At 38.7% G+C, this 20,607-nt stretch overlaps 2 protein-coding genes across 3 annotated transcripts; both read right to left on the reverse strand.

Moving 5' to 3' along the window:
• Positions 1–640: 640 nt before the first annotated feature.
• On the reverse strand, positions 641–14,497 carry atl3 (atlastin 3). The gene is made up of 14 exons (XM_067599540.1): positions 14,346–14,497; positions 10,626–10,848; positions 9,575–9,709; positions 8,172–8,276; positions 8,039–8,089; positions 7,709–7,765; positions 7,343–7,435; positions 6,499–6,637; positions 6,276–6,403; positions 6,138–6,194; positions 5,958–6,029; positions 5,451–5,642; positions 4,905–5,144; positions 641–2,914 (listed from the first exon to the last, which is right to left on the reverse strand). The coding sequence occupies exons 2-14, from the start codon at positions 10,827–10,829 to the stop codon at positions 2,852–2,854; spliced, it is 1,536 nt and encodes a 511-aa protein (XP_067455641.1). The 5' UTR covers positions 10,830–10,848; positions 14,346–14,497; the 3' UTR covers positions 641–2,851.
• A 411-nt stretch (positions 14,498–14,908) lies between these two features.
• On the reverse strand, positions 14,909–20,595 carry si:ch211-145o7.3 (forkhead box protein N2). 2 transcript variants are annotated; one of them, XM_067599549.1, is made up of 5 exons: positions 20,430–20,595; positions 18,768–19,419; positions 18,365–18,486; positions 17,310–17,365; positions 14,909–16,872 (listed from the first exon to the last, which is right to left on the reverse strand). In XM_067599549.1, the coding sequence occupies exons 2-5, from the start codon at positions 19,377–19,379 to the stop codon at positions 16,520–16,522; spliced, it is 1,143 nt and encodes a 380-aa protein (XP_067455650.1). In that variant the 5' UTR covers positions 19,380–19,419; positions 20,430–20,595; the 3' UTR covers positions 14,909–16,519. The 2 variants fall into 2 exon arrangements, with proteins under 2 accessions (XP_067455650.1, XP_067455651.1); XM_067599550.1 differs by having other exon boundaries at positions 18,768–19,422.
• Positions 20,596–20,607: the final 12 nt, after the last annotated feature.

Raw genomic sequence — 20,607 nt, forward strand, 5'->3', positions numbered from 1 at the left:
TATTGTGCATACTGTATTGTTACTGCTCATAATGTACATATAAGTACAGTACTGGATGCATAATGCAACATGTACTCGTACCATACAATAGTTTATTGTCTATGATGTAAATATAGCTACATTTGCTAATTCTGTGTATTTGTCTATATTGTGCATATCATAGTTAAACCCCTTCATATCATATTCCATATTGGTTTCTTGTTTTGTGCAATCAATTATATTTATAATGTCTTTATGCACTTTGCTACTGTTTGCGCTATCTGGTTAGATGCTAAACAACATTTCTTTATACAGGTACTTTGTTTAATCAAATCTAATCCAATTTAATACAATCAAATCAAATATTAAATGCAATATAAGACTGAATAAATTACAGCTGCACCGTTACAATCAAATGAAAATGTCTTTTTAAACCTCACATGATTCATGTCTATAAAATACAACTGGGACAGGAAATAATGCTCAGTGGCTTTGACCACTGTTCTGCCAAACAACAAGCTTTTAATGATGAACTTGCTTGTGTGTGTGTGTGTGTTTTTTTAGGGAATGTCTTCAGTTTTACACGACTTGGAGTGAGTTTTATACCCGGTGGCACTTTTTAAGAAACAAACTGTCTGAATGAAGAGATCGGAAAGATGAGTTAACAGTTTTCAAGCTCTGTTTATTCTTTATAAAACAGCATTTCTCCAGACAAGGCCGCCAATACCAACCCCCCCTTGCAAGAGATGATTACAATAGCAGATACCAAAATAATTGCATGCATTGATTCACTTTTGGGACAAGCTGTTTACAAAATGCACCGAAGAGGAGGGAGGGTGCAATAGTAAATGCTATGAAACATCCTGAAGGTTCCTCCTCTTGTGGAAAGGGATCGACGTGGAATGTGCAAAACGATGGTCGAAAAATGTTGAACTCCTCAGTGTTTGTGTGGTCACATTTAGCCCTGTATTCTCATGACTTGCACCTAATGGAATTACTGTGAGATTAAAGCATTTTTTCTTCCCTATTTTTGTGTGTATGGGTAGCTGTTGAGGTGCCCGATGTATTATCAGTTCAGGCTACAGGTCACAAACTCTCATGGTGTTTAAAAGGCTTATTTTACTAAATGCTTGCCATTCCACTTCTCCAGTCAAATGTTTCTGAAAGAATCTGCATTTGATCAAATTCAGAGATGTAGGGCAGAGTTAAAGGAAGCCCTGCTTGGCCCCACAATGGAAAAAAAAAATACACAAAAACAAATCCAGTCTACCTTTTTAATTCTCTGTATGACAGATTTTTGAAAAATGCAGGAGACTGACTAAATGGCCACATGTACATGAGAACTTAAGAATCAAGTCACCCCCAATTTATTATTTTCTTCATTTCTGTAGTATGGCTTTATATCTATATTACATAAACTCTTTAACGTGCAAGTCATTCAAAGCTAAGCTCTAACCCGAGCATGCGATAGTTTCAAGCTGGATTCAAATGTAAAATGGTCCTTTTTACCCCCAAAAAGAGTTTATCTTTGCTCATATTCTAAAAGCTGTTTTATGTTGACTGATGTTTGAGAATAAGTAACTGTGAAATAGATGAAATATCCACATTTTCCTTTAACTTGTAGCCAGATCACCAATGTGCACTCTATTCTACATCACAACGACACAGCTCAGAGTACTTTCTCACTGCGCTACATAAAACAGGCCGACAGTCCTGTTTACTGCAGGTTTCTCCTGCTCGTTACGTGTGTATTCTCGTCTGTCTTCTTATTTGTTCCATGTACGTTTAACACATTTGATGTTTCAGTAACAAAGATTTTTATCAGTTTTCATTAATTTCACTGCCATTTTTTAATGCTTGAATGGATAAAACTCTGTTTACACTGCAGACTAAATTTCAGCTTATATTCTCTATATATATTTGAAGTGATAAGAGTACAAGGTCAAAGTATAACTTAAACTTGTTACAATATTTAAAGCGAACTCTTTGGCTGTCTGGTTGTTCAACACCATTGAGTATTCCAATAAAGGATTATCTTTGGAGTTTTGCAGAATTAAGTTCCTATATATAATTTCTCTTATAAGAGTCTAGTGCCTAGTAGCAAAATCTACAAAGTGTAACATATTTCCATCAAGGAATAATCAGCAAAGCATTACACACAGCCTCCAAAATCTGCTGTGCTATATATAGAAAGTGCGTTTTCTCTCCTCCTTCCAAAACTAGTGACAGTTCACCTTTCTAGAAATGCAAGTCTATATCAAAGATAAAGTAAATCTACAAACAGAATGGAATGTTTTTAAGGCCACAAAGTAAAAAAAAATATAGCCACAAAGAAATATGTATAAATGTAGAAGCTTTAAAGCCAGCGCTTTGTTTTTTTGTTTTTTTTTAGGTAAATATTATAAAGATATACTGCAGAAGCTTTGTTTGGAAAGCACCCTGACTACCCCTGTCTGAACAATATACCGCCGAGTGAGATCCATTCGACTTAAATACAATTTAAAGTGTTTTATAAGTTTCAAGGTAAACGCTGACTTGTCTTTTAAGACCAATTGTAAACTTGTAAAATGATGGCAGTGTCAATTTTAAGACATGAAGTATCAATCAGAGGGACTGTGATGGTTTGATCCCCGTCTCAGTGAATCCAGTCACCTTTACTTGAGCCTGGGCTTCAACAGGCAGAGTAACTTGCGTAATAAAGATGCTGGTAAATCGGCATTTTGTACCACTTGTGCATTTGTAGCCCGTGCCAATGTAGTTTAGCTGCATGTTTGTTCCAGTGGGTGGCATGATAAGGCTTTAGTGCTGAATGTGTGCTTGTGTTGTGTGCTGGTTGCATTGCATCGAGATTATAAAAAGGTTCAGAGGTCCTCTAACTGGATTTCTTCTGTTCTGCGATGCTTGTCCCTCTTGACTTGTTCAACACCACCGTGGCCTGGAAACAGGGAGAAAAGGGGAAGCAGGTTAATTCGACCGCATACTATGTAAAGTGCTTCTTGCAACACTGGCTGACTTCAGTTTTTCTGTGTTGTGGTTAATTCGATGAAACCTCTCAGCCTCCCTGTCATATTTTTAACCTTGCCAGCTTGAGTGCAGTCGATTATTTCAAACCACTTCTGGTTTCGTGAAAGTAACAGAAGTGAACACAGGAGTGGCTGCTGAGGGCTGTTAGTGGAATTAGTTTTGTTTTCTATTCGGCTCTGTTGATACAGCTCATACATTTTTAATTGTGGCTGTTTTATCCTAATTAAAGCTCTATAATTCTTATAATATTAACACTGAATTTAATGATTGATAGATTTGACAACAATAAAAGTACATGCAAGACTGCAGTCCCTCAGTCCTGACATACAATTAAATTATCAAGGATAAAAACACAATAAAGCTAAAAGCTTATTTTAAGTGTGATCGGGGAAAAGGGCGTAAGATGGCAGATCAAGAAGTCAGGGAAGACCGGTTAAAAAAACATATGCAGTAACAAAACACACAGTCAAACTAACCAACAGACAAAGACAAAAACAGAAGAATCATACAACAAGCAAGACAAACTTATGATTGGCTTTTCATCAACTATTTCTTTACCAAACGTTTAAAACCCTCTCAGTCTGCTGTTGCTTCAGAGAACTTGGAGAACTGCAGCAGTGGATAAAAATGTGTATTTCCCTGCAGAGCACTTAAATCGCTTGAAAGGAATGATGTTTGTTAAGCTACAAACAATCTACAGACTCTTGTTGCACAGTTATGATGATCTCTGTTGAGACTAAAGTAGTTAGTTAAGTAAACGGGAGCTGGATTCTTGATTATTTTGTAAGTGAAATCTAACGTAGTTTGCATCATTCCTCTTTCCATGCAATGACTATGTGCTCTGAGAAGGGTTGCAATAGTCAAACCCTCCTGGGTATAATAACCTCCAACTCTGCATATACATATTTTTGTCTCTATTAGCTCATTGGTTTGATTTACAGCTTTCACATTTACTGTGCAGCTCAGTTTAGTCTCCGCAGTCTTATCAACCCTGTTTCAAGGAGCAACAGCCAAACTGTTTGCAACCGTTTCAGCACCAAACAGTTGACTGACAAAGTTAGCAACTAGCTGGTGAACATCATCCAACATGTAGCAGGCTGATCCAGATGGGATGCTTATGTTGTTCTGCGTCTCCTGGATGTGTAAATAGCAACTGTTTATTATCACATTGCCTTTGACAAGTTTATATTTATATATTTCCAAAGACAAATCTGCTCCTTTAGTAGAAAGCTGCCTTTAAACAGGTCATTTGAGCCCACAGGCAACACTTAAGTGACTCAGCTTGTGGACACGGCAGTTTGCAAACAAACCACACGGTTAACCTGTGATTTCATTCAGCCACATGACTACCGGCCTTTTCTGATGACACCAAATTCTTTGTTACTGTCAAAGGTCAGAAATGACTTGGTGTAGGACAATGAAAATGCTTTAGCTATAATAGCCTTTGCTTGTGTGTAAACTTTGGCCCTGCTGACCACCATACACTCTGACTTCCTGTCACACTGGCTCTGTACAAAATAAGAACATCCAAACTTCAGCAAAGTCTTTCCTCCTGTTTCTAAAGTGACTGAAGGACTAAAGACAGGAACAAGCTTTTGCACAATAGGATGAACATATTTTAACTTTAAACTCTACTAATACCCACTTTTCTATTTCAAACAGCATAGGAAATGTACTTAATCTACATTTACACTTAAAATGTGCTTAAACTAGACTGCTACTAGTTTCTTTTGTCCCAGGATTGCTTAATGTCATTTTTGTTGTTCTTGCCAGCATCAATAGCTCCCTCTACTGGTTTTTATAAGGCAGTGCACTGAAAAATGGTAAACTAAAAGCTCTGAATGATATGGATGTACGGACATCTTTGAATAAAAACTGACCAGCAGGCCCATTATTCTCACCTGCTCCAGGACGACACCCGCAGCCTGATCGATGGCTCCCCCTACAGTCCGGTACCGACCGGAGTAGCGTATGAAGGCCCACGTCAGCATAGCCATCATGACCACGCCCAGAGTGCAGTCACACACCAGGGCGAAGGTAGTCAGGCCGACAAAGAGCAACACACCTGAAACCACGTACAGGAAGCACACCAGGACAAACAGCACTGCAGGTGTCCGGAAGGCGCTGAAGAGATTTTTTGACTTTTACAAAAACAAAGAGAGAAAAATAGACGATTAAGAACAATTTTCGAGTCTTATCATTTCCAAAAACAGCCATGAATGCAATAATAATTAATTCATATCAGAATGAAAGTGAGTGGGAAAAACATTCTTGTTTTTGTATGATAAAAGGAATAAATAAAATACTGCGTATGTGAAAATTTTAATGTACTAACTCCAGTATACCAGTGGCTTATGTGTAAGATTCAGATGTTAGATTTTTAACGTTTAATAATGAACTTTTTCTATCTTCACACAAAGTTTTACATTTATAGAATAGTCTCTTACCTCGTTGTGCTTGCAGAAAGACTGCCACATTTCCTCCAGCTCCTTTTCAAGCTGTGATTGGTAACGGTCACAAAACTCTTGTCCACCCATCTTCTTGGTTGATGAGAAGGTGTGAAGAGCCCCTCGGGAGTAAAACTGATGCTTCTCCTCCAGAGAATCAGGAGACACATAGGGCAGGTCTCCTCCACACACCTTAGAAAGGAAGACAGAGAAAAGTTAAAATGATTCATTTCTCTCTCACTCTACAGAATAAACTAATGGAAATAAAATCCCTCTTATGATGTTTCCACATTGAAAAAGTGATCACAAGAGGTGTGATTATGATTGTTGGTTATGATTGTTGATGTTGAAGAAGGCCTGAGGGCTGAAATGTCATCAAAATAAAAGAGAAATACACATGGAGCCAGAGTGTTCAACACTTTTTTCCTGCTTTTGAATCTGCTTCCAGTGATCAGCACCTCACTACAACCCTTGGTGTGGATTACTTTTCCATGTAAGTGAACTCACCTTCTCCATGTTCTTGTTGTACTGATCTTTGGCTGTTGCCACGGCTGCCAGGTTATTGGCCTCTGCTGTAGCCTTGTGAGACAAAAAAAGTAAAGTATAAATTACATACAAAAGAGAGAGAGTAACAAAACATCATATCGAAATCATCCCTATGAACAGGAGTGTGTCTTGTTCATGTACCATGAGCATAGTCTTTGGCTGTGGCAAGTCTTCTCCCTGGTAAATCTTGATGTAAGCCTGGTAACACAAAATTTACAATATCAGACACGACAAACTGATTAAGGTTCAGCATTAACACTCGGACGGAGAAGACGTTACCTTGAAGAACTCAAGCAGACCCCTGCAGGTGACTTTGTTTCCGTTTATTTCTTTCTCAGCCAGTCTGTCCGGATGCAGCAGTTTGGGAATTAAACTCTGCAGCTGCTCTTTGAACTCTGGTGCCACATCTGACAAAATATGTGTAATAATTCTTAAGACAGCACTCATTGTATTGTACTACCCTTAAATAAGGTAAAATTGTATGGAAAACTAGAGATCTTACCTTGAAGTTGTCCGCGAAAAGCAGGGTGGGTGGCGACCTTCAACCCAGGGTGAGGTAACAGGAAGCAGGAAATGTTGGTGAAGCATGAATGGATGTGCTCCCTCACTGTCTGCAGCTCCTCATGTTGCGCCTCCTTAACCTTTAAAAATGAACAAAACAGTACGATACATTCACAAACTTAGAATTTAAACAATTTGGCTGGGTGATTTTCTAGATTTTTCTTACTGTCAATAAATCTCATGTGTAGAGCCAAACCAACAATGAATTTATCTACTTACAAGTATTGTGTGTGTATCCAAAGCCTAATATATCTTATTCCTTTGGGCTGTAGATGTTTGCTGCTGTCCAAAAAACTACTTTGTACTACATTGTACATCATAAAGAACTTAAGTACAAAGTCAAGAGGCTGTGATATGTAGCACAAAAAGCTAGCAAAGGACTGTAATGGAACTGTATTCCCTTTGCGCAGTGACGTCTGCCTTACACAGAACTACTCTCCTGAGACTGAAAACTTGAGAGCTGTTATCAGTCTTTGGAGTCGTTTCTCAACAAACCAATGTTTCCATATTCTTCAGGGGAAGGAAAACGTCGCCCAGTGCAATAGTTTGACTCACTGATGTGTTTTTAATAGTTTTTGGACAACAATGGAGCTCTAAAGCAGAGGAATAAAATATATCAGGCTTTGGATAAACACACAATACTTGTAAGTAGAATGAGTTCATTGCTGGTTTGGCTCTGCACTTGAGATTTGTTGACAACAGGAAAAATACAGAAAGTCAGTATGTAGCTGAGGTCTAAGTGTATTTATTATACTCTGCCAAATCAACAAGATGGAAATTGGTACCTGTAACCGTTTATCCAGGAATTCCTTGCCTCCTTTAAACCCGTAGGTGTATTCATAGGGAAAACTCCAATCCCTGATTACGAACATCAAAGACTGTAGGAGGAAATAAATGTGATCAACATTTTTCATTAAACACAACAAAAAAACATTAGATCGAATTTCCCTTATTTACTACAGGCAACAAGGAAGGATCCATACACAGAGAACAAAAAAGACTTCAGACTACAGTCTGGATTTTAAATATTTCTATTTGTTTCATTACAGGGCTGTACAGACAGACTGTACAGAAAAAATGTGCAAAAGTGCATTAAGTGCAAACGTTTCAGTCCATATTAGAAAACCTTGCGAACCACTTCTCTTACTTACTTGAAATGGCTTCAAAAAGATTTCATCCATGGCAAGACGGCCATACTCAGTGAACAGCTGTGAGGAGGAGGAAGACAAAATTAACACAAAGATGCAAAAATCAGAGGAGAAGCAAAACACACACACACACACACACACCACACACACACACAAACACTAAAATGACTGACTTGCTTGCTAATGCCCTTCTGTCAGGGCCAGAAAGAAGAGAATAACTCAACATGTGCAACTTTGTGGAAATATTCAAACAAGCAGCATTTCTGGGCTCATTACAATAAGTCTCATCAAAGCAGGTGCTTTGCATTAAAATATCCTCTGACGTCATCAGACCTGTAGCTGCTGCAGATCGTCCTCTTGTATGTTCTGTGACAGATTGTAGATCTACAACAGAGAAACGACATGAGCATACATTACAGGAATTTACTATGAGAAACATTACGATATGAGAGAGGGGATCAGTCACCTGGACTGAGCTGGTCATGGTGCTGAGGGCAAAGATGGTGGCACAGTCCTTCACGGTGGACTGGTCATCGAATGCTCCCTGAGTGTCCATCAACACTACTGCCACCTGCAGGAGCAGAGAGAAAAATATGCAACATGACGCCTTTATGTGTGACTTTAGTCTTCATTAGAGGGAAACTCTAGTTGGAAATGTATCTGCAGTCCAGCATTTTGAAATAGTGGGAGTCTTATATTCAAAGACTAGACAGTTACGTGTTCACAAGATTAGATTTTTAAAAGGAGAGAGTCCTAGAGAGAGAGCTGCATTATGAGTTGTTTGTGGCATTCTTCTTTCTAGGCTAGCGTGTGTCTTCCAGTCTGTTTATAATGAGTCTGTTTAGTAATCTCAGTTTAAACTGCAGGATCTTCTGAAGGCTTGTGTAATGTGTTTTTCTGCCATGATGGAAATAAATTCATGACATGACGTGTTTATTGCAGACACACTGAATCATTTGTCAAACAGCCAAGAACTGCCGCTGTCACAGATGACAAGGAGCTTAAACAGACAAACACACAGTCTGAAAAATGCTAACTGACAGGAGAGAGTGTTAATATGTGACAGGTGGGATTTACGTCCCACTTTAATGGAAGTATTTCATTTTTATGAGAGTAAAGGCTTCAAGGACGAGGAATCTCAGGGAAACTTTCCCAACAGGAAGGAACTGTCAACTTCTGAACCACCGTCTCATTGTTTCAGTTCACTCAACTCTTATCTTCATCAGTAGCATAAGAACAGAGCTTTTTACAGATTGAAGCAGTATTTTCAAACATAAAAGTCAAACTAACAGATGAGAGCCTCGCGACAAAACATAAAACTGAAAAGTAGGGATTCACCAATTTGACTTTTTTCATCCCTGATACTAATTCCAGTACCTCAACTCTGATTATCTGCTGATATATAGCACCAACTCGACACCAGCAATCTTTTTCTCCCTAATTAAAGATCAGTCTACTTCACTGTGTGGATTATTTTTTATGTAAGGTAACACCAGAGATTATTACTGTGGAATTAAGTACTGAATGATAGCAGAAACACTGAATTTCATAATGACAAATAAACTGTACTTAATATGGATCAATCACGTCTGGCTGATACCCGAAACTGCTTAATAAGGTCAGTTTCAGCGCTGATACATTTTTTCCAGTGGATCAGTGAATCACTACCGAATGAATAGGAGATGCAGTTTGAGGGAACAAAATCAAAAAATAGCCCAAACAAATAAGGAACTCTCACAGAAATGTCTTGATATGTGCATTAATTAGTAAATAGATTTATTTTCAATGAACAGCTGTTTTATTTCTTAAATTGTTTTCAGTGAAACAAACTTGAATTAAATAAATAAATAAATGAAAACGCGTGAGTACCTCTGTTCCATCACTCCTTTGGACGGGGAAAACTTCACTCCACAGCTGGATGCCAGTTGTCTCCGGTTCTGAACCCCCTCTCCATGAAAACCCTGTCAGCGGCTCGTCGTCCTGACCCAGCCAGTTTTCATCACCCTGCAGTGACACAAAAACGACACTTTCAAGCCCACTCAGTGAAAGGTGAAAGTTAAGAAACCCTCTAGCTTACTTAAGAATTGAAACATGGCTTCTCATGTTCCTTCAATCATCCTGAAAAATATAGAAGCAGAAATTCCGGCTGCTCTGCATAATTTACAACACAAAAGCAGAGCAAAGGTCTTATTGAGGACATAATTATCTCCCTCAGTTAGAGGTTCATTTCACTGCGCTGAAAGATTAAAGTTTCGCCTGACGGTGGCACTACAACAAAGGTAATGGAGTCACCAAAATCACTTTAGACTCATCAGTGAGCACAGCGAATGTAATGCCACCCAGGAATTAGTTTATAAGATATGCGAAGACAAACAAACAGAGGCAGAGACGGATTCACACAGACTCCACCTCTTAACTGAGGTAATGACTACTCTGTGAACTAGTCAGTTCACATGTTACAGCAGGGACGGGCGATGATGTGGGATGACAGTGTGGAGGATTTCATTCCAGCCATCATCTGTTAGTGATTTTCCACAGAAGAGGAAGGAGTATAGTCAGGATGACCTGCTGTAACCACTCACTAGTGAACACAGAAATACTCCATTATCAGTTTATGTTTACTCAGCAAACAGTATATTATAGTTTGTAACATATATTTGAGTTGGTCTATTTAGTTATTGCTTATAATTTAACCTTTAATTGTATTTGTTTCTTTTACCTAACTCATTGTTTTTATATTTTATGTCAAGTGGCTGCTGTAACTCTTTAATTTTCCTTTGGGATTAATAAAGTACTCTCTCTCTATCAATCTATCTAGCTAGTAGCCATCTTGTGATCTAGTCTCTGAGTACTGTAGACAGATATGTGGATCAACATACTTGTCTTGAGAAGCGAGACTTCGTGTGATAACGTGACCCACCTTTCTGTACATGTAACGGAGCATGAAATCAAGCAGGAAACTCTTCCCCTTCCTGAATGCGCCAGCCACCGACAGCACCACCACATGCTTGTCTCGGACCTCAGGAGCCAACAGAATCTTAGCCAAAGCCTCCGTGTCCAATGTGAAGGAGTGATCCTCCTTACACACTGTGACGACCTGAACTGGGCCTGGTTCACTCCCCATTGTTCAGAGGTGCTGGTCCCTGTGGATATCACAGACAAAAAAATATTATTTTTAAAAAAATTATTATTAAAAAACTGTTTGAACTGGAATCTGTCCATTACTATTTTGTTAAACTGTTCAGTCTATAAATTGTCACAAAAAGGTCAAACATCCATCAGTTTCCTGTCTTTAAATGTCTTTTTTTTGCGACAAACAGTCCAAACTACAAAAAATTCAGTTCATAAAACAAAGAAAAACAGCAATTTCTCACATTTGAGAAATTGCAGCCAGTTAATCTTAGCTGTTTGCTTGATAAATGACTTTTACCAAAACAGTTCACTGTTAATCTTCTGCCAATCGACTGACTGATTAATCTACTAACTGCAGAACCAGAACAAGAACCAGATATGAGCACATTATGCCTGTTCTTAAATCTTTGCACTGGCTTCCAGCACAGCTGCAAATAAGTTATTTTCATTAATTGATCAATCTGCCAGTTTCCTAAAATCCAAGGTGACAAATTGCCTGATTTGTTAGACCAACAGTCCAAAACCCAAAAACATTCAATTTTCTATCAAATAAGACTAAGAAAAGCAACAAATCCTCACAAATGACCGGCTGGAATTGTTGCTTTAAAAATTAGTAATATGATGAATCGATTAGCAAAACAGTTGCTGATTATTTTGCTCTCAGTCAACTAATCGATTAATCGTTGCAGCTCTAACTTCCAGTTACTTATAGATAGATAATAGATTTTAAAGTGCTGCTCTGACTTTATACATCAATTAACAGCTTTGGGCCAAAATAAATTTCTGATCTCGAATACTTTGATCTAATAGATCTTTGGGGAGCAGACAACTGGCAGCGCCTACAGCCAGAACCAGAACCAGAGCAAAACAGCTACTGAGCTGCACACAGATGGGGCCAACGACAGCCATATAATCTAACTGAAATTAAAAACCCTTTGATTAATTTCTCTACCGCATTTTTATTTCCTTTATTGAATTTGGAGCAAATGATGTGTCATAACTGCACTTCTGTCATCATTTTTGCAATTTTGCAATCATTTTTTGTCAACATCATTTTTGTCTATGTGTATTTCATTTAATTTTATCTGACAGAGAGAGAGAGAGAGAGAGAGAGAGAGAGAGAGAGAGAGAGAGAGAGAGAGAGAGAGAGAGAGAGAGAGAAAGAGAGAGAAAGAGAGAGAGAGAGGTGATTGAGCGAGCCAGAGAGTGAATGAGGGTGTGGTGTTAGCGAGAACAAAGCAGTGACTCAGTTAAATAAAATGTTATTTTCTGATTGTTTCACTATACTCCGCACAACCCTGCGGGAAAGTGACACATTGCCAGATTTTGTGTGAATACAGAGATTCATCCTGTCCGCTGTGTGTGTGTGTGTAGCTCAGCCGTACCCCCGGTCAAGCAGACACACAGACCTGCACCTCTTCTCCATGACACAGAGACGAGAGCAGAGCGGAGCAGAGGAGAGAGACTGAGACAGCGATGTAACCTGGTTGCTACGCTACAAGTCCCGACCTCAATGGGCTGTGGCTCAGGAAGTAGAGCGGGTCGTCCACTACTTGGAAGATCAGTGGTTCGATCCCCAGCTCCTCCAGTCCATATGAGGAAGTGTCCTTGAGCAAGATACTGAACCCCAAAGGCTGCGCCATTGGTGTGTGAATGTGTGAATGCATTACATTCTCCTCCTGAGGAGCAGGTTGGCACCTTGCATGGTAGCCCCTGCCATCAGTGTATGAATATGTGTATGAATGGTTGAATGTTTGCACATAGTGTAAAGCACCTTGAGTGGTCGGAAGACTAGACAGGCGCTATATAAATGCAGCCCATTTACCCTGTGGGATGTTATTGGTTGGGGGCTACACACCCATTGCCCAATGGTTCCCCAGAAACATCCGGATACACCACCACACACTTCTAGTGGGTTATAAGTGATGATTGAGAGGGATTATTTTTGTATGAGTCCATACATTGTTTTTTAAGAAAATCCTGCATAGTATACCTTTAAATCGTATTTTATTCTAGTTTAATTTACTTTTTATTGTGTTTTTAAATGTTGCATTTTTTTCACCTTATGTAAAGCACTTTGAATGGCCTCTGTGTTTTAAAGGTGTGACTATGTTCTTGATTTATTGTTTTGGCTATAAAATGTCAACAAAGAGTGAAAAATGCCTGTTATAATTTCTTGGAATTCATGATGACGTCTTCTGTTTTATCTGATCAACAGTCCAAAGTTTAAAGATATTCAGTTTACTGCCATTTATGACGAAGAAAAGCTTCAAATCCTCACATTTAAGAAGCTGCAATCAGCAAATTTTTTGTGTTTTTGCATTAAAAATGACTAAAATGATTATACAATCATCAAAACATTGACTAATTGATTAATCAACAAGTCCTTGCAGTTCTAGTTTTTTTTCTGCCAGCTGGCACTTCAGGCTCTGGTTACTTGTGATGGGCATTGAGTCACAGATTTATCTATAAATGGAAAGACAAGTAGATTAATCAATCATGACAAAGTTGTGGGCTTGCAGAGCATATTATTTGAAGATCATGTTGCTGAGCCTTTTATTTCCAGCTTCATTAAGATATGAGAGTTGGGTGATAATTATACTCAACGCTGTTTACTCTGACAGTAAATGTCATCTCTGCTGTGCTTGTTGTAGCTAAAATCAGACATGCACTGACTCTTGCACAGCATCAGTCACAATGTTTAGCTCTGTATAAAGCTGACTGTGGGGTGCTCTTATGGGTGTCATGCTGTTTTGCCCCCAGCTTGTGGATCCAGCATGCTCTCAAATACAATGTTCATTTTAGCTCCTTCAATGGGCTGCATTGTTACAGCTTTCTGTGGAGGATGTTCTCTCCCATGATGAGTAAACAGGGAGTTGCTTTCATAAGCAGCTTATCTGCTTGCTCTCTCCTTTCACCAACATCTCAACACCTCAGAAGGTGTGGCTCTAAGAATAAAGTATGTCTGGCATTTCTCTGCAGTGAATGTGGTAGACCAAGTAGATGCCATGAAGCAATCACTGCACTTCCAAATCATTGTTTAGTAATCTCACTGACTGTTTGCACAAGACAAACTTCTCTTCATAACTAGCTAGCGTTAAACTGTTAATTACAGTAACGATACCTCTATACAACCTAGCTCTCTATAATTTAAGTTGCTTTATGTGGCAGCTGCCGCTCACACTGACAGCGATGTTGTCTACGCTGGCAGAAAGTTACTAAAGCTAAACAGATCTCTGACGTTAACCTGGATTAATTTGACCAGCTAATCATTTAACTAACGCCATAACTATTGACGGGCTAACTACCTAGCTGACGGTGCATGTTAGCGCACAACATACATCAAACTAACACAGTACAAAGCTAACATGTAGCCGTTGTTAGCTGTTAAAGAAAATTAGTTGTTAAAACTCACAACACTGCAACGACATTTCAAGATTTACGCCCTAAATCAGCTCGAATATGACTTATTTGCTTGATTAAACTCCCGTTTTCAGTGTATTGTTACCTTTGGTGTCTTCAAACTGCTTCAACACAAACTCATGAGAGTCGAGAAACGACTGAGACGTTACTCTTTTTTTGCACTGGCATGAAAACAACCATGAAAACTTTTTTCCAACACGAAACTCGCATACTTCCGTTATCAACCCGCGCAATGCCCTTTGGGAAATAGAGTTTCATTGATTCCTTCCCTGCTAGTGCTTCATTTGTTTACGAACTACGTTACCCAGTGTGCCCTCGCTTTCTCGCAGACATGGGAAATTTAGTTTTTAAACGTAAAGTTACGAATACGGAACCTCCGGGCAGGTAATGTAAAACAGGAGTTTGCCTATATGCAAATCATATCTGAGAAACTATAGAGGAATAAGTAGCTTGGCAACAGGGTTTCAGACAACATATTATGTGAATATGTGTAGAAGAGACTGTTTTTGATTACAGAGGTTTGTAAAATGCCCACACATATAATACAAACATTTTTTATAAACTGTAATTAAACTGTACTGCTCCCAAAATAAAACTGATATGTTGCCTGAACAGAAAAAGCAGAGAGATACAGTCTTAGGTCACAAGAACAGCATAACAGATTTTTATTTGTTAGATTACAAAATCGAAAGCTTTTGAAAATACATACAATTTACAGAAAACAGAAATTCAGTACCCTGAAATGTAAAGGGGTTGAAATGGCAGTGAGTTCCTCTTATAGTTTTAACTGAAAATTTAAATCAAACAATTCCTGATTGAAAACATCTCAGCTTACAAGATTACATCAAGGTTTATCCAAATTTACAGAAAACATTTAACATGTCCAGGAATTCAGTAGCATCACATTTTGAAGCTAAAATCAACTCTAACAAACATGATCAACAGAGTGACCAGTGAGTGTAAAGAAACGAACTAGAATCAAAACTGGAAGTACTTATGTTGCTGTAATTGATCAGTGCTTTCACATACTTTTTGGGTTAAATCTACAGTCTTAGATTATAGCTTAAGTCATCTTTTTATGAAGTATTATTTACTTGACTACTGTTTGGAAAGACAGCAATTTCGGAATAGGCTACAGTTACAGTGCTAAAATATAATGAGCAATAGAGCTGCAACAATTATTCAATTAATTAATTTGTCGATTGACAGAAAATTAATTGTCAACTATTTTGATAATTAATTAATTGTTTTGAGTCATTTTTTAAGAAAAAAATGCCCAAATTTTCTGGTTCCAGCCTCCCAAATGTGAATATTTCTTGGTTTTTTTGGTCCTCTATGATAGTAAACTGAATATCTTTGGGTTGTGGACAAAACAAGACATTTGAAGGCATCACTTTGAGGTTTAGGAATCAGTAATCAACATTTTTCACCATTTACTCACATTTTATAGACCAAAAACTAATTGATTAATCTAGACAATAATTGACAGATTAATCAATAATGAAAATTATCATTAGTTGCAGCCCTAATGAGCAAGTTATTCAATTTATCTTTGCTTTAAGTGTCTAATAAAACTTAATTATAAAAAAAAAGATGGTCACTACTTTTAAGAATTAGAAGTGTGGGGTGTATTCATATTGAAACAGTAACAGATGTGACTCCTCATAAGAGCTACTTTTGCACTTCTCTTGAACAGCTTTTAACACAATATAAATCTTACTTTAAGTTGAGAAATATCTTAACAAACAGTGCTTCTACTTGAGTTGGAAGTACAACTTCCACCCCTGAGAATGACCAGAGTCTGATAAAAAAAAAAAAAAAAATCACAGTGCAAAACCTAAAAACTTATTCTATTAATACTTTCCTCCTCACTTTGAATATCTTAAGAGTATAATTTTAATAGTTTTTCATAGTTTTCAGTTTAATGTTACACTCATGAGTCTATGTCCATGTCGCAGTTTGGACAAGTGTATGGTAGGTAGAGAAAAAATCAGCTTGTGCATTGAAAGTTCCTGAATCAAGTGACGTAATGTGATTCATAGTCTTGTTAGTCCATCAGAAAAGTTGATCTATATTTTTAACTAACTACATAACAATACGCAAACCTTAGGGCAGTGTCAACGGGAAGAAGCAGCTGATTTAACAATTATCCATAAGACTGTTAAAACATAATTCCCCATTTTTGTTGGTCTGTTGAAGTATTTGCTCGTCGCGGACTGAAGCATTGCATCAGTTGTGACTGTTAAGTTGGATATAATATTAATATCCACCTCCTGCCAGGTCCAGCAGTGATCCAGCAGCCTCTTGGGCCTCGGCGTCGAGCTGAAGGATCTCTACGGTCTCCAGGTCCAGCTCGGTGTCACCCGGCAGCACCAGGTACTGGTACTGGTGAGACTGGTAGTAGTGTAACTCGATGTACCCGCTGTCTGACAGGGGGTCTTTCTCCATCTCCTCACTGACCTCCTCCTGCTGGTAATCGACCGACTCCATGGTGACGAGCTCCTCGTGATCCGGGGTCAAAGGGCAAGGTGGGTTTTCAGCGAAAGATGGATTATCAGTGATCAGGGTTTGGGGTGAGGGCGTGGACAGGAGGAGGGTGTGTGAAAGAGGATCTGCAGGAGAAGAAACAATGAAAGAAGAATTGAAAGCTTGTGTTTGTGCATATTTTATATAAATAAAGATATAAATAATAACTTGTTTTCATGCAGCCACTTGTCAGATTCTTCAGTGGGCATGTGGGTACGTATGGCGCATAGGTTTGGAAATAAAATGAGGGGGCATAAAGGAGACTAGCTAGGCTATTTCTGGGTTGCCAAGGTAATAAAAGGTTGTTGCCATGACAACTGAACACAAACACAGGAACAATGTTGCATGCTGAGAAAGCTGCAGAGAGGGAGAAAAGCTGCAGGTAATAAAAGTGTCACAGAGAGCTGTTGCTTTCTATTGATAAAATATTGTAGGCTAAAAGAAATTCATAAAGGGTCAAATATGCGGGTTCTTGTGCTAATTAAAGGACATGAGCCTGCCGTGAAGTTTCCTCATCACTAACCTGAGATTTCCATAGAGTCACACACCGCAGGCACCCCGTAGTCAGCTCCCTCCAATCTGGACACAACGAGGAAAGATAGTTAGACAGATACTTAAACATAAATTTAGTCGGTCAGATGTGTTTTTGTTTAAAATACCTCAGTAAAAAAGCGTCATTAAAAATGCAAAATTATTCAGAAACACCTCACACACTACAGATAAATAAAACAACATCATCACATATACATCACATATACTGCTCTGGTTAGAAAGAGGTCCACAAAAATATTAAGTGTTAACATAAAAATGATCAACCCAGTAGAAAAAATAATATCCAGGGAGGCTCAATGAACATATTATTAATATTTAGTAGGGATTTAACTAATGATTAGTTTCCTTATGGATTAATTTGTCTATTTTTACAAAACATTTTGTATAAAAACTGTCACTGCCATTGCAATTTCCAAAAGCCTCAAGAAAAGTCATCAAATAGCTTCTTAAAATATTAAAATACTGAGGCAATTCTCACATTTGAGAAGGTGGAGCCATCAAATGTTTTGCCTTTTTTCTTGATAAATGACCTAACCAATTATCAAATTTATTGTCAATCAATGAATTGATTAACCAACTATATGTATCACCATTAATATTTAGAATTTACTTGTAGTTCATTATCTGATGAAGAGTTAATGAACACAAAAATTGTATCTTCTCCACCTTTGATTATCAGTTGTTTTGGTCATTTATCAGGTAACACTCACATTTGCTGGTTACAACTTCCAGCTTCACAGATATAAAAAGCTGCTTGCTTTTCTTTGTTTAATATTGTTTAATTATAAATGTAATACTTTGGAATTTTTGCTCCTGTAAACACTAAATACTCAATTTTAAGAAGTCAATCTAGGCTCTGGTAACTATCAGCAATTATTATATATTATTTAAAATCATTATTTTTGACATTTTATGTCCTAAAAGATTAATAAAAAAGAGATTAACTGAGAATGAAAATAACTGTTTGGTGCATCCCTAATGCTTATAAAAGACTTATAAAGACTTAAACTGTGCGATCATACTCACAGTTCAGGCTTGTTTATCAGATTGCTGTTGGTGCTGTGATAACTATGCGTCTTTCTGAGCACCTCGAGGAGCGCCGGCCGGTACTCTGGACACACACACCACAACGATCCCTTCCCCACTGACTGAAACAAATAATCAACAGACAAGAAATCAAAGATATTAGTCTTAAGCAACACTGACACATCAGACTGTATAACAGCTGCAACACATGTGCTGTTCATAATAATTTTCCCTTTAAGGAGGTCTAATTTTTGTCTTAACAGCTGGATTTGTTATGTTGCACAAGGACATCTCAGTAAGATGGATGCCCTCAGATATGGCCTCCTGAACCTCAGTACTATAATTTAAAAACAAACTTCTTGACTCACTACATGATGCTGTTGCCCTCAGTGTGAGAACCCACCTGGCTCTTGTCCCTCTGAATGCGACGGAAGCTCTTGCTCAGGGATAGATTGTGTCGGACGGAGTTCCTCCAGCCTCCAGACGCTGTCCTGTAGTAGGGGAAATTGTTCACAATCCATTCATAGATGTCCTTCACTGGAAGCCTCTTGTCCGGTGAATCTTCTATCGCCATGAAGATCAGACTACTGAAGGAGTACGGCGGCTTGGAGGAGCCAGGAGAAAAAGACTGAGAAGACGTGGAGGACTCTAGCTGAGGCAGTGGTGCCATTTTGGGAAGGGGCTGTAGCGGTAGCAGGTTGCCCCTCTGATGCAGCCAGCTGAGGCAGGTCAGGTCATCTTGGTCAGATATGTTCGCCAGGCTGAGGCATTGTACGTTTTGTCCTTCGAGGCACTGAGACGCTGTGCAGTGTGAAAGAGGGGAGGAAGACTGAAAAGACTCTGCTGTTGCTGGAGAAAGTGAGGTAGGGGATGGAGGGAATGAAATAGGTGAAAGCGGGAGCGAGATGCGGCCATTTGAGCAGGTCTGCTGTGGCGAGGAAGAGAAAGGCAGAGACCCTCCGAGAGTGGTGGGACATGGAGACGAGGGTGGCAGTGTATGAGAGCTATTCTCCATCTCTCTCCCAGGAGGAAACTTCTGTCATTCAGCTGTACCTCTGCTGAAAAATAAGACAAGCAGGAATCAAAATTACTGCTGTGAGAAAGGATTGCATCGAGGACTGGGTCAGGTCAGGTCAGGTCAGCTTTTTTTTTTATATAATTGTGGTTGTTCTGAGGTTTGTGGTAATGTTGGTGTCCATGAATATGTTGATGTCATATCAAACCACTAACATACCAGTACAGTGACATTGATGTTTACACTATTTATTATGGCACTGTGCTCTCCCTGTCTTTTGTACTGACTTGAGATGTGTACCTGTTGTCTGTCCTATATTTATGGTGGCACTCATGATTAATAAAGTATTTCATAATCCAGATTCACAAATCAATAATTTTCTGTTTCAAACATCCTTTATTCTTTAGACCCTGGCTGTGTGTCCAGGGGAAAAAACAGCAGCGAAATTGCACCGGAGGTATTTGCATTTTTTCCTGTTTTATCGGTTTTTAGGTAAAAGCAAACCAAAGTTTAAATACTACTTTTCAACACAAATAAATATCCGAACATGCAGGACAAATAAAAGTTTTACACTAAAAAGATGTCAAGGAAAATACTGCAAAAGAAACCGCTAAACAGCTTGATGAAGTTAAATGTTAAGCCATCCTTTTCCACTCTGATGAACATCCACTAAAACGTTCAAAGTCCACTATGTGTCCACTCTCACCGTAACACCTTCAGTTTATAATAGACGCAAATCGTGGCCGGTGGAGAACAGGTGCAGGTCCGGTAGAGAAACTCAAGGTTGTTCATATATCCAGAGGCTGTCCTGACATAAAACAAAAACTAAAAAAGCTAATCGATTTTTTAATTACATGTAAAAACAAATGTGTAGCGCTTTAAAAGTTTGGATGTAACACCACATGGCTCTACAAAGCAGTTCAGTTGGGAAATGGCGGAACAATATAAAGTTTCATCTAGTCAAGAAAAGCCGCCTTTTCCTCTCACAGGTAACCAACTCGGTGATATTAGCAGCGGCTACATGACGAGACGAATGAAACTATTACTTACCAAGTCTAACAGATGATGCTGGCAGGACTCGGGGATTCTTAAATGGCCCAAAACACCGTCGTTCAAAAGTTAAAGGTGAAATTATGATCTCTAAAACTAGGACCGGGGTCGGACACCTCTCCCTCCGTGCTGTGTTGCCGTCCGCGGTTTCCATGGAAACGGAAAGGACGCTTTGCAG

Source organism: Thunnus thynnus, chromosome 9 (genome assembly GCF_963924715.1).
Source record: "Thunnus thynnus chromosome 9, fThuThy2.1, whole genome shotgun sequence".
NCBI classification, from domain to species: Eukaryota; Metazoa; Chordata; class Actinopteri; order Scombriformes; family Scombridae; genus Thunnus; species Thunnus thynnus.

Bases quoted from the DNA above. Each gene is read 5' to 3' on its own strand.
- atl3 (XM_067599540.1), bottom strand. From the start codon at position 10,829: ATGGGGAGTGAACCAGGCCCAGTTCAGGTCGTCACAGTGTGTAAGGAG. The intron at 5,643-5,957 runs GTGAGTTCACTT...TTCCTTTCTAAG, and splicing joins ACAACAAGAACATGGAGAAG to GTGTGTGGAGGAGACCTGCC. The intron at 2,915-4,904 runs GTGAGAATAATG...CCCTGTTTCCAG, and splicing joins CGGGTGTCGTCCTGGAGCAG to GCCACGGTGGTGTTGAACAA.
- si:ch211-145o7.3 (XM_067599549.1), bottom strand. From the start codon at position 19,379: ATGGAGAATAGCTCTCATACACTGCCACCCTCGTCTCCATGTCCCACC. The intron at 18,487-18,767 runs GTGGGTTCTCAC...TATTTGTTTCAG, and splicing joins TTCAGAGGGACAAGAGCCAG to TCAGTGGGGAAGGGATCGTT. The intron at 17,366-18,364 runs GTGAGTATGATC...CGTTGTGTCCAG, and splicing joins CTGATAAACAAGCCTGAACT to ATTGGAGGGAGCTGACTACG.